This window comes from Salvia miltiorrhiza, chromosome 7, assembly GCF_028751815.1.
Source record: "Salvia miltiorrhiza cultivar Shanhuang (shh) chromosome 7, IMPLAD_Smil_shh, whole genome shotgun sequence".
In the NCBI taxonomy this organism is placed as follows: Eukaryota; Viridiplantae; Streptophyta; class Magnoliopsida; order Lamiales; family Lamiaceae; genus Salvia; species Salvia miltiorrhiza.
Window position 1 is genome coordinate 38,537,677 of NC_080393.1, and position 16,842 is coordinate 38,554,518.

Genomic DNA, 16,842 nt, shown 5'->3' on the forward strand with positions numbered 1-16,842 from the left:
TATTTCATATGACAAATTAAATTGAATAACCTATTTATTTAAAATATATTCAAGTATCATTTTATTTATTTTATATATCCAAATTCAATTGAATGTGGAAAACTATTGCAATAATAAGAAAATATATATGAAAAACTATGTGCTTGAAATACATAGTTTTTCTTTATCTAGATCTTTAGTGATTAGGTTCAATAGAATATTAATGTGAGAATGATGAAAAGCTAAAATATCAATGAAAATTAAGTTTTTTATTTAGGTTATGAGTTTAATGTGAAAATGAGGATTATTTCAAATTATATACATGATCAAATTAAATTGAAGAACTTATTTATTTAATATATATATATCTTACTATCATTTTCTTTATTTTATATGACCAAATTAAATTAAATAATTATTTATTTAAAATATATCTAACAATCATTTTATTTACTTTAACCAAGTTCAGTTTAAGAACCTACTAGTACATTCGCCCGTGCGATGCACGGCGAACATAATTTTGTATCAAAATTAAACAATGTAGCGTGTGTATCGGTTAAGCTATTATGAGTTAATGTCTAAAATCGAAGATCTTGGGTTCGAGCCTCTGTGGCGCGGCCTTTAAATTTCTTTATTTAATCATGTTAATTTATCAAAAATAAATAAATTAAATGATGTATCAAATAAATAAAAAATAAATATTAAATATAGTTAGAATATAAGTAATGTAAATTATTTTTTTTAAAAAAATAAAATAATCTACATCAATTACTCAGTAAAGATCTTTAATTTTATTTTATAAGTTTGAAAAGTATTATTTTTAATTTTCCATCTATTTGATGGAAAACTTTATGCATAAAATTAATTTTTTCTTATATTATTAGAATTTACTAATAAAAGAGTTGAATAATTATTTGATACCAAATCAAAGATCTTGCATTCATCTTTAATTTAAGATATATATAGAATATTTTTTATAAATAAAATTTAATTTTTTTAAAAAATCATCAAAATATGAAAAAGAGAATAAGAGAGAGAGAGAGAGAGAGAGAGAGAGAATTGAAAATTGAAGAATGTCGTATGATGAAAGATAGGAGAGAGGAGAGAGAAAATATATGAGATATGTGATTTGTTGAGTTTTATAAATACATTTTGATTGATTATTTAATTACAATTTTGCCACAAACTGTGTTTTCATATAATAAATAGATAAATAGATTTATTTCAGAAACATCTATACTTTTATTTAGGTTTGCAAATATTGAAATTTAATTTCGACTTTTTAGATTTTGAATTATGAAGTTTATTATAAATTTAATGTGAAAATCTATTGCAGTTATAAAAATGTGGAAAACTATTTATTTGAAATACATATTATAAGTATTTCTTTATCTATATTTTCCAATGATTAAATATAATATCAACGTGGAAAAAATAGATGGCCTAATGTCTACATGAAGATTGAGCCTTTTATATAGATTATGAATTGTTGAAGTTTAGGATAATTTGAATGTGGGATGGATGAAGAAAAGATGTAAAAATGTCATATAATATAGAATCTATAATATAATATAGATTCTGTTCAGGGAGTATATATTTTCCAATAAACAATCTACAAAAGTTAATAAATGAGATTCTCAAAAAAAAAAAAAAAAGTTAATAAATGAGCCCAAAATATAGAGGGCCAACTATACTAAAAGCCCACTATAGCTAGTTTTATAGTTTTATACACTATCTAATAAGTTGATCGATCCCCAATTAGTCGGTTTCTCTTAAAATAATTGATTTTCGTCTGCTCCTCCCGATTTCCTCCGACTTTCTGCTTCTTCTCTACGCGACCCTACTCGTCGATTGCCGCCGTCTCGCTGCCGGTGGATCCCTCGCTCTTTCCGGATTCTCGTCGAAGGTATCGCCCTGCTCCTCCTCGTTTAACCCTATTTTTTTATTCCGATGCTCTTCGTTTGCTTCTTCTTCGAGCTACAGTTTTTTGATTTGTCTGTTTACCGCACTATATCGTGTTACTAGTGTTTCTATCGTCCCAATGTCGTTTGTATTGAGGCAAATTATAATAATGACGATACCTCGGTGTTTATTCGTTTATTGAACTGATTGCCATGATAGGGATGCGAGTGTTAGAGTAGAGATAGTATATGTCTGGATTACATTTCTTTTATTGATGCTCTGAATAGTTTATGATTTCATACTTTGTTGTTTTCGAATTTGTTAGTGAAGTTTTTCTCATAATCTCTTGTTGTTCACCTTCCAGGTTAACGAATACGCACTACTGGCCTTATTTGCTGAAGAAAAATGTTCGGAAGCAACCGTAAGTTCTGTTTCCCCTAACTTAGTCGGTTCTTATTTGATTGTTTTGTATAGCCACATTGGTGTTCTCCTCTATCATCTTCCTGTGGATAACTCTCCGCTTTTTACCTTTAAATATATCCCTTGACAGCAAATTCCTAAATTAAATCTGTTATATGGTTAGGTAATGATAATGGCATTGGTTATTTGAGATTAAATGTTTAATTTTTTATTTGACAAATGGGAGAGTGCACAATTAAAAATATTTTATATGTTCCTGGGTTATGTTTGTACATCCTGATTTTTTCTTTGTTCTGTTACAGCTTTTGGGCAGTCATCTAGTAGCCCATTTGGGTCTCAACCTGTTTTTGGGCAGACTAGTAGCACTACTAGCAATCCTTTTGCCCCTAAACCTTTTGGTAGTAGTACCAGCCCTTTTGGCTCGCAGACAGGGGGTTCCATTTTTGGCGGCATGTCTACTGGTGTTTTTGGTGCCCAATCTTCTTCTCCTCTAGGATCCACTTCTGTTTTTGGTGCATCGTCATCACCTGCTTTTGGAAGCTCAACCCCGACCTTTGGAGCTTCCACAGGTTCTGCATTTGGAAACTCATCTTCAGCATTTGGTGGTAAGCAGTTCTATCCACTTAACAAACGGTGTAAAATATGTTTTCCCAGTATTCAACATTTGCTTGTAGCAATTTTCTTTGCATTTATAGATTTGTTTGTTTTGTACTGCGTGGCAATCTATGCACCCTAGTTTAAGAATTGTACTTATGCATATCTGTTTCAACTTTCAAAATCAGAATATCCAGTATATTGTCTTCTCATATGATGGTTTTGTGAGAATGGAGAGAGGCAAAATGTTTTAGGCCCTTTTTCTCTCTCAAATAAAGGGTTTAGATGTCCCGGAGAACTTCCGCTAGAAAGTTCATGATATAAAACGAGAAGTATGTAATTATTTAACCTTAAATTGACTAATTTTTCAAACATGTTTCATGAATACTCATCATCTTTTGTTTCCTCTATGATTCTATCATCTTCTTCAAAATCATACTCTTATGACAATATTACTTATGGATCTAGTAGTATTTTAGCATTTAAATTGTAACTAGAAGTCATCTTAGAATAAGTTTCACTATGGCTTGCCTTTTTCAGTGCCTTGAGCCTCTTGTAAGGCACATGCCCTGTTGAAGTTGCTAGCCTCCCATGCTCTATGGCGCCTTTTATGAATCATATGTGCTACTTTTATTTTTATTTAAATGACTATCTTCATGAGAAAGCTGCCCCACTATTCTTGTATTGAGTCATTTTTTCAAATTATAGGGACCTCAGTATTCGGACAGAAGCCCACATTTGGTGGTTTTGGATCCAATACTACTCCATCGAGTCCCTTTGGAGGTTCATTCCAGCAATCACAACCTGCCTTTGGGAGCAATTTATTTGGTTCATCAACACCTTTTGGTGCTCCTAGTCAACCCGCCTTTGGTGCATCAAGTAGTCCTGCATTCGGTGCACCCAGCACTCCAGCTTTTGGTGCAACTAGCACCCCTGCCTTTGGTTCTACTGCAAGTCCAACATTTGGCAGCACAAGTGGTGGTTTTGGTGTGTCAAGTTCTCCTTTTGGATCAAGCACTCCAGCATTTGGTGCTTCTTCCACTCCAGCATTTGGGGCTTCTAGCACACCAGCTTTTGGTGCCACAGCTGCTCCTGCTTTTGGTGCAACAAGCAGCCCGGCATTTGGTGCCACAACCTCTTCTGCATTTGGTGCTTCAAGTGCTCCTTCATTTAACTTCGGATCAAGTCCTGCATTTGGCCAATCAACTTCTGCATTTGGAAGTAGTCCATTTGGTGCAACATCATCCTTCGGAGCTCAAAGTACTTCATTTGGTAAGCTTGTTTTCCATGTCTGAACTGCTATATCATTCCAAAGTCAAGTCCTACGTTTGAATGTATCTTTATACTGAGCAGATAGCTTTACCTTAATTTGGTTGAGCAGCAAAGAACAAATTTGAATGCGTAAATTTGAAGAATTACATGACATATGCCGGTTAATTTGTTTTCCATGGCAATCAATTACATTAAACTAGTTTGAGGACTTGCACTTGTTTTCCTTGCAGGAAACTGATTGAACTTAGTATTTACATTTTTCTTTGCAAAAAGTACTAATAAATATTGCTATTAGGTCATGTTTTATGGAAACAATATCAGGTAGAGCATGTTTAAACAATGTCTGCAACTGCTGCTTCTGACTATTGGCGTGAATAATTTGTTACAGGAGCTCAGACTACAACCCCTGCTTTTGGTAATTCAGGTTTCGGCCAAACTGCTTTTGGAGGGCAACGAGGGGGAAGTAGAGTAACTCCATACTCAGCAACACCTGAGACAGATGGTGCCACAGGTACACAGCCAGCTGGCAAACTAGAATCTATCTCAGCCATGCCAGTCCATAAAGATAAAAGTCATGAAGAACTTCGATGGGAGGACTACCAGTTAGGAGATAAAGGTGCACTTCTGGTTGAAATTTGCGATTTTTTTGCTATAGAAAGAACTTATTACTTAATATGTTACTGAATGTTTTGTTTTCTGTTAAAAAATCAGGAGGGCCGGCTCCCGCTGGTCAGGCTACTGCTGCTGTTGGCTTTGGTGGTTCAGGGTTTGGAGCCACATCCACTACATTTTCCCAGTCATCCGCGAATCCTTTTTCATCGTCAACATCTACCAATCCATTTGCTCCAAAAACACCAGCGTTTAGCAGTTCAGGCTTCGGAGCTTCAACTGGTTCTGCCTTTGGTTCTTCACCTTTTGCAGCGTCAAATACAGCTAACCCTTTTGGCTCTACATCATCAACGACATCCTCCTTATTTGGCTCCGCAGCTCAACCATTTGGAGCCAACACCTCTCCTTCTCTTTTTAACTCTTCCAGCTCATCTCCTTTTGGGTCATCTATTTTTGCGGCTTCAACATCACAGGGGACTGCATCTACATTTGGTACTGGCTTGGGGTTTGGTAACACTCAGTCTTCCCCATTATTCCAGTCAACGACACCTACGCTTGCACAGACTAGTTCACCTTTTGGACAGACATCTGCATTTGGTCAAAGTGCATCAGGTTATGGTCAGTCAAATTTGTTTTCTACACCCTCTACGGGTTTTGGTGGCAATTTGTTTTCCAGCAGTTCATCGCTTCTAAGCAGCACCGGCGCCTTGGGATTTGGTCAAACAACTGTGAGTTCTTCATGAACTTCTCTTCTTGTTCCTGCTTATCGTTATATACTTGAACAAACTTAGTCAATGCCTTTTGAAATAGTGTATTCATTATGAATAGGACGATAGTTGATCTCATCATGGCATCATGCATTATGCTTCATAAGAAAGGCAATTGAAGTGTCTATCTGTGCACAGATCTCTTATCCAACCAAGATGTTTAGAAGGAAATGAATTCACTATTTTGACTGGTGGGGACGAAATAATATTTAGATACTCAGTTGGGTTGTAGGATTTTGATATGGATGTCTAATAAGGACCTTACAATTACCCTGTGGATGTAATTATCATTTCTCTGACTCTTAAGTAAGCATATGGAAATTTGAGAACCCATAAATTACAGTGGAGTCCTCCACCATGACTACTAAATAAATAAATATATGCTGAATTATAGAGTTTTCTTGTTGCTATCTTCTGCAAGAGATTGTTTTTCATGATATCCAGAAATTTATATTTCATTATTTCTGTGTTACTTTTTTCCCCCTCAATTGTAATATCTCTTCCTTTCATTTCTTTGAAGCCTTCACTTTCTACTCCATTTCAATCGGCACAGTCAGCTCCTGGGGGTTTCAACTTTAGCAATTTTGGCCAGTCACAAGCAGGTGAATCATTATTGTTGAGAATTTTCAGTTAATGTCATTTGCTAGTGCTCTCTCTCTGTAGCTTATAATGCAGCATCCCTGACAGTTATTAATTATCTTGTATTTGCAGCTGCTCCAAGTGGCTTTGGTGGCACCCCTGGCATGTTTAGCAATACTGCTTTTGGACAAGTGTATGTCACTTGTTTCTTCACTTTTCTGATCTTACACTCTATTGTGATGAAATTATTGGATTCATAATTTGCATGGTCGATCTTTCTTTTTTCCCCTTAGTTATGGTAGCCCTGTTATTCATCGTCCATGCTCTTTTTTGTTAGTCGTTACTGAGGTTTGTTCATGGGTAAATCTGGTTGAAACTGCAATTAAATTCTGAGCTATGTGCTCTTTTATTGCCTATTACCTATCCAATGTACCACTCTGTCTACAATTAGGCTTACACTTTGGTCAGTTGGTGTAGTTATTACAAAATTAGAATGTCGCCTTGGTTCTGGTTGTCTTAATGCTCAATCATGTCATGGGAATAACTATGTCCCATGACCTAGCCCTATTATACCTTGGCCACCTCAAAATTCCATCTTACTTTATATTTGTGTTGAAGACATAATGGATTTCTCTTTAATCTTTTTATGAGCTTGAAATTGTATTGGAGGGTTTTAGTATCATAGAAGTCTCTTTTAAGCCATCTTTAGCGTGGCCTGACCTGAATCTCCTCCTTTCTTCCTCCTGTGCGGTGATATGAGTTGCTTTACTTTCATTTTACAGGCCTGGCACTCAAGGTACTGTTGCTGCACAAGCAGCTCCCATGACAAATCCCTTTGGAACTTTACCTACAATGCCTCAGGTGTCAATTGGTCGCACAGGGACTTCCCCTTCTGTTCAGTATGGTATTTCTAGCTTGCCAGTAAGTACTCTTACACAGAACTTGAGCAAAATAGTTGCATGTTGTCTTTGAGCATTTAGAAGATATATGTAAGAATGTATGGAATGCCTTTTTAAACAGGTTGTTGAAAAACCAGTTCCTGTGAGAATATCATCCCTTTTAACGTCTCGGCACCTCTCCCAAAGGCGTATAAAGCTCCCAGTTAGGAAATATCACCCTAAATCCAATGGCCCAAAGGTAAGATTACTCCCAAGTGAAACTCTAATCGAATATGTTTTCTGGATTAATTTCTTATGCAGCTGTAAAGTAATCAGCTTTCTAAATACATGCTTTCCTTCTTTTTCTTTTTTCTTTTTCAAATCACCCCAGGTGCCTTTCTTTAATGATGATGAAGAAACAGCAAGCACGCCAAAAGCAGATGCTCAGTTTGTTCCCAGGGAGAATCCAAGAGCTCTAGTGATTCGTCCACTGGAACAGTGGCATTCTAGGTCCAGCGCAGAGAAACCAAAGACCACTGGCACTCCCGTGCATGAAAATGGTATATACCAGTATCTTTATTTGCCTGATTGCTGGATTGTTTTGGTAATGATGTGATTACTAGTGATTTCTAGGTAACAGTACAGGCAGATGTTATGACATGATGAGTGGGAATATAGTAGTACAAATATATTGGCACAATTTCTTGTTCTTCTTATTTGAGCTCACATTGTCCGTTATCTTTGTGTGTATGTTTTGGTACATACAGAGCAAATGTTTTGACTTGATGGGATATTTATGATCTTCTGTTATCCTTGAACTATTATGTGGTATTATTATTGAAAATGGGTTACTTGAAAGATCTACCCAACAAATTGGTTTTATCCCTGAGCTGTAAAACACAACATTCTATTTTGAGTTCTGCCATTCTGTGCAGTAACACTTTTAAAGATGGTTTCCAATAATATTGCACAATCATACATGGACAATGGTATGGCGATAATCAATGTTATGCTGTTGGGGTGATTCTGAAGAATTTATATCATATGTGGAAATGATTGATGAATTGATGATTCATCAGCTCCGGTAGAGGATTAATTAAATCCCAAATTTATTGAATGAGGATCCTTCATTCCCTTTTGACTTATAGTACAAGAGCATCTATGCACATCTCAACGACTGCTGAGACTGCCTTCAATGGAGATTGAGCCCCATATCAGAATATTGTTACTGGATAGATACATTTCATTATTTCTTTAGTATTAAGATGAGTAGAGTTGGATAGAGAAATCAGGATCATGCCTACACTACTTTTAAGATGTTCTCCCCTCTTTATCTTCTTCCTCCCTTCGTGAACTGCTTTTTCTTGGTGTTGCTACCGAATGTTTGAGGGCTTAAGCTTAACTGGACTAGTGGCTCTAAGTGTTCATCTGTTCATTTTTGTAGTTATCTTGATGTCCAATTTTTGTTTGTAATGAACAGGTAAACTTCATCAAGATGGTTACAATTACATAAATGGGAATAGGACCAAGGACAAAGATGGTAAATTGGTCTTCTTCCACTTGAGATTTTGCAAGTATCCTACTTGAGATTTTGTTATGTAAACTTTCTTCAGGTTCTTAACATAGGTTTTGTTTTCATAAGTGTTGTGTGTCTCTCTTTACTGTTGCGCTGGCTTATCTTGTTTGAAAAGTTAAACCCAATAGTTATATGCCTTTTCTTTTAACAAAAAATGTATAATGGTTGAATTCTTATGGTTGCTCATTTGGCTAAGGTGCTGTGCATCATTTAATAAGGGAACTGTTTAGAATTTTTTTTATTTCATTTAACAAGGAAACTTAAATGTTAAGGGTTTACTTTGATGGATAAAATTTATCATTGGAAAAGGAGGGATAATATTATCCCTCCTTGAAGTGAAAATAAGGAAGGTATTTAAAGGCATAAATTTTTGTTATCCCTCATTTTCCCATGATAAATTTATCTATCAAAGTAAAGTGTTTAGAATTTATTTACTTCTCCAACTTCACATGGATATTTGAATCCTCTCATCAACATATATATACACGAATGGCAATTTGTGTACTAGACCGTATAGGAGATTAACAAATATTAATATGGAAAGTTGGAATCCCATTTCATTGTCCAGCTATAAATACTCATCTGCATAGATGGCATTGAAACTGAATTTTCCTTCATTATTATAATTTTATGTTAATAAGATTTATTCATGAATGTCTACTAGTCTATTCTGTGGATCAGTAACCTTTCTCTTTGTGTACAAGTGTTCTATTACATTCTTGACTTGTAAACAAGATTATTTTAGTGATAGAATAGAATACTTAATCTCTCATTGTCTTGTTGAACTAAACAGAAAGAGAAAATATTGTCTGGCATTGCTCGTTTGTGCTGCCGGAATCCCTTCATTCTAGATTCATCTTTGATCTTATCTTTGGTGTTTGTTTGCTCTCAAATACAACCACTTGATACTCGGATTATATCTTTGAAATACTGTGTGTGATGTAGTAACTTGGAGATTGTGATAATTTCAACTTAATCAAAGCTTCAAATTTGACTTCAAGAGTTATAGTAGTACTTAGTTACTAAAATTGGCAACATGTGAAAGAAATCATGAATCAGAGCGATGAACCACCTATAAGTCACTAAACAAAGTAGAGGGTGCTGAAATTATAGAAGTTCCACTACATTGGCTAATTTCACAAAATAATCTGGATATGTTTTCTAGCTATGTATGAACTCTCTTTTCTGTAACTTTATGCACCTGATCTTTCTCTTTAATGCAAAACGTGTGAATCCTGATTAATTATTTGTAATGCAGCTTCCCCAACAGAAGATCTGATGGAAAATGGTATGGCTAAGGAACAAGCTAAAGAGAACCAGAAAGCTAACGGTGTCCATGATGGTCTTTATACAGAGAAGGGTGACTCCTACATAACTCTTACAGGGCATCGAGCTGGTGAAGCTGCTATTGTTTATGAGCATGGAGCTGGAATTGAGGCGCTGATGCCAAAGCTCCGCCACTCTGATTATTATACCGAGCCACGGATCCAGGAGCTGGCTGCAAAGGAAAGGGCTGAGCCAGGTTATTGTCGCCATGTCAAGGATTTTATTGTTGGAAGACATGGTTACGGTAGCATCAAGTTCTTTGGGGAAACTGATGTGCGGAGGCTTGATCTTGAGTCACTTATCCAATTCAACAATCGTGAGGTGATAGTTTATATGGATGAGAGCAAGAAACCTCCTGTTGGACAAGGTCTGAACAAGCCTGCTGAGGTTACACTCCTAAACATAAAATGCTTTGATAAGAAGACGGGTCAGCAATACACTGAGGGGCCGAGGATTGACAAGTACAAAGAGATGCTGAAAAGAAAAGCTGAGGATCAAGGTGCTGAGTTTGTGTCGTATGATCCAGTCAAAGGAGAATGGACGTTCAGAGTCAACCATTTCAGTGTGTATAAGCTTGGCGATGATGAAGAGGAAAGTCATGAAAACGTGGTTACTTGTTGTAGTTGACGCACTAGAGATGATTATGTGGGTTTTGTTTGTGCAAATGCAAGTATGTTGGTAAGTTTGGTTTGAGTTAGCAACTTGTATAAAATTTAAGTTGTCATGAGTAATGTTCAGTTAGGCCTTTGCTTTTTTGTTGTTGGTTTAGTTTCTTACTTTTCGGGGAGATGGGAGATTGAATTATAAGACACTCTTCCTCATCATAATTGTATCACTTTGAATTACACCTAAGGCTCACGAAAATGGAGGTAAAGTGATGCCACGAATCTATTACCAATTTTTTCATCCTTGAAATTTTACATACTTATTGCAATAGTCATCACCTATTATACCAACTTTCTTTCCTTTTTAAAAAAGGTTTTGTACCTCGAAATAAAATCTGTAATTGATAAGTATGAGATTGTTATGGTGAACATGAAGTCATAATAGAATAGCCATGAATGGAATCTTCTATACGTTTAACAACGAGAGAATCACAAATGATGATTCAATAAGCTTATTTAATTTTTAATAAATTGTGTGAAATATCGTATTTCTTATTTGAATAAATTTTATTTCAAAAATATAAAATTTTAACAATTCGAAAGTGAGACACCAAGTGGAATATAGTGAATCTCTAAGCATGTAATTCAGTCTTGGTCTAAAGAATTTCATCTAAATGCATTTATGAATATTTGCCCCAGTAGTTAAATAGAAGTGTCAATGGTAAAGATGTCACTTTTTTGAGTTTTATATGAAAATTATTTATTTTTATAGGACATATTGTGTCAGAATTAAGATGAATAGACTAATATATCTTGGATGTTAATGAATTTGCTGGATTTTTTTTATAAATTCTTACAATTTCTTACATAATTGTACAAATGTATTTGTGTAAGAAAAAATTGTAATTGCAACAAAATTGTTGTACTATTCGATTAATGATTTTTTTGAATTGTGAGATTTATTTTAATTCTAATTTTTATGGGTTAATTGTCTGTAAATCCATAACGTTTCCACCGAATTGGTTTTTGCTCCCAATTTAAAAAATCAGTTTTTAAATACATAACCTTTCATTTTTGTCTGGTGACTGATTTTCTCTAACCCGGCGCCGAAAATGACACGGTGGTAGTCGGAATTGATGTCGTGGCAGCCGGAAATTGACACCTAAGCAGATTATGACATATGGCATAAAACAAAAAAAATCCCCCCCATCGTCTTCTTCCCCTTTCCCCCACCCCCAATCCTTAATTCCCCTTCCCACCCACCCGCCGCCGCCACCCACCTCTCCTTCTGCGGCAACTCAGGGCAGCGGCGACGATGCTGCCGCCGGACCTTCTCTCCAGATCCAGATCAACCTGGGGATTTGGCGTGAAGCTTCTTCACCCACAAATATGAAGCTATGGCCAAGCTCTCTTGTTGGAGGTGGTCGAACAACCGGGAATTTGAGAAATCGAGCTACTGCTGGTCTGAATCGAAGTCACAAATAAGGGGCGCAAGTATCGCCCTTCAGTTTCCGGTGAAACCTTTGAAGGAGCTCCGAAAAATTGAAGCCCTATACTTGAAACTTGAATCGACTGGATTCAAATCCAGATTCCCCAACGAACGGTTTCTTCTTTCCCTTTTCATTTCTCTGCCACCACCGCACATGGCGCGAGAGAACAGGAAGAGCGTAGGCGCGGGAAGGGCGTCGACGCTCCTAAGGTCGTAGCAGAGGGTGGCGGTGGCGGAAAGCAGGAGCTGTGAGCAGAGGAAGGGGCAGGGGCGGCGGAGGGACGAGAGTCGGCCTCTCCCTCTCTCTTAAGTCGTCTCTCTCTCAATTTCTCAGATAATCTTCCCCCTCGAATTCTCAATTCCATCCGAGGCAGCAGCGGCACCGAGGTGGGAGAAGGGGACGCACGACAGCGGGCGCCGGTGGCCGGAGGTGGCAGGGGGTGACGCCGGATTGGGGAAGGGGGAATTAGGGTTTGGGGTGGGGGAAAGGAAATAAGACACATAATACCATATAAATACACATAATACTTCACATTTTGAAAAACTTCCCTAAACACAATGTTTGCAATAGTAGTATCATCATTTCTACCATCTTCAGAAAGCAAAATTTTAAGTCATTCTCGACTTCGTACTCTTGATACTGCAACATACAATTGGCCATGTGTAAAAACTGGTTTTGGCAAGAATAAACCAACATGAGAAAACGATTGACCTTGACTTTTGTTGATTGTCATAGCATAAGAGACGATTAGAGGGAATTGTCGTCGATCAAACTTAAAAGACAATCTCGGATCAGCTGGAGTCAGTGACATTCTTGGAATCAAATTTTTTTGACCTGCATTATCTCCTGTAAGAATTTGCGCTTCCAAAACATGATAACCAAGTCTTGTTATCATCAATCGCGTGTCGTTGCACAATTCATTTGCATGGTCGATGTTTCTCAACAACATAACTGGGGTTCCCACCTTCAAATATAATTCATGATTTGGTACCCTTGAATATTTGATGCCATTCAAGAATTCTGGAGTATGAACCTGTTGCACCAAATTAGTGACTGAATCTGATCTAGAAGTTGAATCTGAGCTTCTGTATAACTGTCCTTCAGTCTTGTTTAAAGAAATCATATATTGATTTACAGATTCAACAGCATTAATAGTTGGAGCGAGTATTGCTCTTTCTTGTAGATAACTTGTATCTACATTATCAGCACAATATGATGGATAAATTGTATTAACAATGTGTTTGATCGGATCTCCTGACCATTTTATAAACAAATCTGGCGGAATATCAATGTTGACATGACCATCATTTGCACTTCCAATTGTTCCATCGCCTATGCTCGCAATCCATTTAGAGAACTCTTCCAACTCCATAGCTTCAACACTGGAACCCATATTTTGAAGCCTCATATTTTTTGTCAACCGTAAAACTTTACAATATCTCCAAAGATATGAAGAATTTATTGTTGCAAAAATAATATCTTGTCTACTTTCTTTTGGAATAACAGGCAATATCTGTCTGAGATCACCTCCAAAGACTGTCTTGCCTCCAAAAAGGGTGGATGCACTTGATGGATTGACAAACCGCATTATATCTCGTAGACTTCGATCCAATGCTTCAAAACAAAACTTGTGCATCATTAGTGCCTCATCCCAAATTATAAGCTTAGATCTAACAATCAATTCTGCAAGTGGGGATCCTTGATTAATGTTGCAAGTGGAATCCTCATTAACATTAATAGGAATTCTAAATCGTGAATGAGTTGTCCTTCCACCAGGCAATAGCAAGGATGCAATACCACTTGAAGTAACATTTAAAACAATTTTTCCTTTAGATCTAAGAGCTGCAGACAGCGTGTTTCATATGAAAGTTTTTCCAGTACCCTCGTATCCATATATGAAAACATTCATCCAAAATTTGATTCTATCGCATTCATAACAGTGTCGTAAACACAATGTTGCTCATCAGTAAGCTTAGTAATCAAAACTTTGTATTCATCTGATAATGCATTTCGATCATATCGCAATTCATCATTGATCAAATTATTTTGATCAAATTCAAAGAACTCTGAACTTGGGTAAGGGATACCTTCAAACTCTCGTAAAGTCCTACCAAAACTACTCAATAACTTCTCAATTTCCACAAGTGTATAACACTTAATTTAATCTTCAGTTAAATGTAGTTCTGCAAATAAAATAAATAAATTTACGTACACAATCTAATTTAAATTTCTAAGTGATAAATGTGTACATCTATAACATAAAAATTTATAATTAATTTTACCTGGATGATGCAACAAAGATATCATCTGATAAGTATCTCCAACATGTGTTCCAACATCCTAACGAATCCGACGACAACAATGTGACAAACAAATTTCTTAAAGATTTTTCCAGATGCCTAACAACTTGCCTCAATTATACCATAAATGTATTATCTATCATCATTCAACAAACCCATTGCATAGCAAGCTTCCTTGAAAGGACCATATACAACTCCATTAACAGTTCTTATGTCTTCATAACATGTGGGCCCACGTACTATGTTGAGTAAACATCACAAATAATACATTTCTCCACTCCCAGAAGGCAAATAAAAAATTATTCCAATCGAAAACCTTTCTTTTCTTGGCTCCATGCATTTTTATTTTTATATGCATGCCAAACAAACTGTGTTGGAAATTCTGCATATGTAAGTTTTCTTGCTTCAGAATATTTCTTATTCGCCTCAAACCATGCTAAGAACTTACTTTCTCTAACTGTCGATTTACTCAAAACCTGTTCAATTACCTTTTCACAGGAGGATCTTTGTACAGTATTTCAAATCTTAAAATTTGCCACGCAGCCTCACATGTTGAAATGTATCTACAATCATAATACATATTCACTTCATCAACATCTTTTTCCATATGCCTATCCTTTGTACTCTTATAAAAAGATGCAGTAACACGATCATTTCCTTTGTTGATGTACTTAAACAAATACTTGATGGATCGGGACTGATTACACCATTCAAAATTTATGTGCGCTCCATACTTCATTAGAAGATAACGATTATGTGGAACAACATATCTATTATCCAAAGGCACACCATTCTTCAGAATTGTCCTTCCATTATTCCCGCGCCTATATACTGGATAACCATCTTCATCAATGTTCGTTGTCTCAACATATTTTTTGGGAAAATATTTTGTACAACGACCATTTGCCATACAAGGAGAATTTTTATTTGCTACTCCAAATGGACCATGAAGGATGAAATCATGTGCAACTGTATAATACATTGGATCTGAATTCATGTTTGGTATTTAAGCTGAAATGATTTCGTTGATGTTGTCTGGTGAAGGATTGCTATCAAAAAATTAATTCAAGTAAGGCTTCAGTCGTAAGTAAAACAGAGTAGAATTACTCGTCTAACTGACTATCAAAAGATTGATCAGTTAAACCAATAACTCTTGCAGCGAAATATTAAACTTAGTGAAATAGCCTTAAAAGATTTTCTTCACAAAGAATCCATTAGTTACTCTTTTCAGTTAATTAGTATTAAGAGAACATAGTTATGCGCAAATACTGAATATAAAGCAAGTAAGAACACAAGGGATTTTTACGTGGTTCAGAAAACAACGTTCCTACGTCCACGACTAGATGATTAGTTTGACAATCACTCGCTAGTGCTTATGGATGCACAACAAAGCTGAACGCAATGCATACGGGTGCAAAGCAAACCTGAACAACTGAAACAACTGTTCCAGTTCAACACACTGGGTTGGATTTCTCTTTCTCCTTTTAGTGCGATAACACACACTAAGAACTCTGAGTCGGAACACTTGTCTGAACTCACTCTAACTTCAAACGCTTAACTCTAAACAAAGAGGGGTTTGAACTTGTTTTCCAACTAGGATTACTTGAGAATAGAAACTCACGTAATCAGAATCTAGGCTTAGAATGTATATGAGATATATGCCTAGAAATCTAAGAGAGCTTTGATGATCAGATATTCTGATGGCTTGAGCTTCGATTCAATCTTTTTTTTAGATGGTTGAGCTTGAGTAGCAATTTCTACAGAGCTTTGGCTATGTAATTGAATTGGTAAAGATTTGCGATTGATCCTCGACGCTATTTATAGGAGTTCCGAATAGTTCCGTTGGAGAGAAGGTCTTTGAAATTTTTGCCGTTGTGAGATGTAGTCACTTCATGGGCTGAGGTGACAATCTTTGCAAGCTCATTCATACTTGAATTTGAATTGGAGTTGTCTTGGAGCTTGTTACTTCTGCAGCTTTACACGGAAAGAGAAAGTTTGGTCCTTGCAAGGATGGTCGTTAAATCCTCGTTTGAGCTCTAACACTTAAGCTCAACGAGAAAAACTAATGTTATAGAAAGAACCTTAGAGATTTTGGTATCATCAAAATAAGGGCTAGGATATTTCATTAATTTCCCTACAGTAACATCTATATTTTAGTATTTAGCTTTGGAGATTTTGCATCAACTGGCCAAGTGGGCTTTTAATGAGCATTAAATGACTAAGTAGCTTAGTGAGCAAGTTGATGACTAAAGCAAAACAACTCTCTCTCATCCCCCCCCCCCAAAAAAAAAGAAAAAAAAACTCACACCCTCTCTCTCATTCTCACTGTTTTTATCTCACTACCACCTATGAAGATCATTTCCAAGCAAGTTGAGTCAAGAAAGTCTCTACTTTATATTGAAGTCTTTCAGTAAGTGATAAATCTACTTAGATCTATACCTTATGGTATTGTATATGTGTGTGTATTGATGAATCAAACAAGAAAAATACCCCCTCTTTTATTTTTCAAAATTTTCAAAAATTAGGGTTCATACCCTTTAAAAAA

At 36.1% G+C, this 16,842-nt stretch overlaps 2 protein-coding genes across 2 annotated transcripts; one reads left to right on the forward strand and one right to left on the reverse strand.

Moving 5' to 3' along the window:
• Positions 1-1,674: 1,674 nt before the first annotated feature.
• LOC130992874 (nuclear pore complex protein NUP98A) lies at positions 1,675-10,808 on the forward strand. Its single transcript, XM_057917633.1, has 13 exons — positions 1,675-1,885; positions 2,246-2,302; positions 2,604-2,906; positions 3,604-4,167; positions 4,556-4,783; positions 4,879-5,504; positions 6,064-6,145; positions 6,255-6,315; positions 6,905-7,043; positions 7,143-7,259; positions 7,392-7,560; positions 8,481-8,540; positions 9,835-10,808. The coding sequence occupies exons 2-13, from the start codon at positions 2,287-2,289 to the stop codon at positions 10,527-10,529; spliced, it is 3,060 nt and encodes a 1,019-aa protein (XP_057773616.1). The 5' UTR covers positions 1,675-1,885; positions 2,246-2,286; the 3' UTR covers positions 10,530-10,808.
• Positions 10,809-12,610: 1,802 nt separating this feature from the next.
• Positions 12,611-13,585, reverse strand: LOC130994196 (uncharacterized). Its single transcript, XM_057919230.1, has one exon. The coding sequence runs from the start codon at positions 13,583-13,585 to the stop codon at positions 12,611-12,613; it is 975 nt and encodes a 324-aa protein (XP_057775213.1).
• Positions 13,586-16,842: the final 3,257 nt, after the last annotated feature.

Coding starts and splice junctions, on each gene's coding strand:
- LOC130992874 (XM_057917633.1), top strand. Junction 5,505..6,063: donor TGGGATTTGGTCAAACAACT/GTGAGTTCTTCA, acceptor ATTTCTTTGAAG/CCTTCACTTTCTACTCCATT. Junction 7,260..7,391: donor CTAAATCCAATGGCCCAAAG/GTAAGATTACTC, acceptor AAATCACCCCAG/GTGCCTTTCTTTAATGATGA.
- LOC130994196 (XM_057919230.1), bottom strand. CDS start 13,585: ATGCGGTTTGTCAATCCATCAAGTGCATCCACCCTTTTTGGAGGCAAG.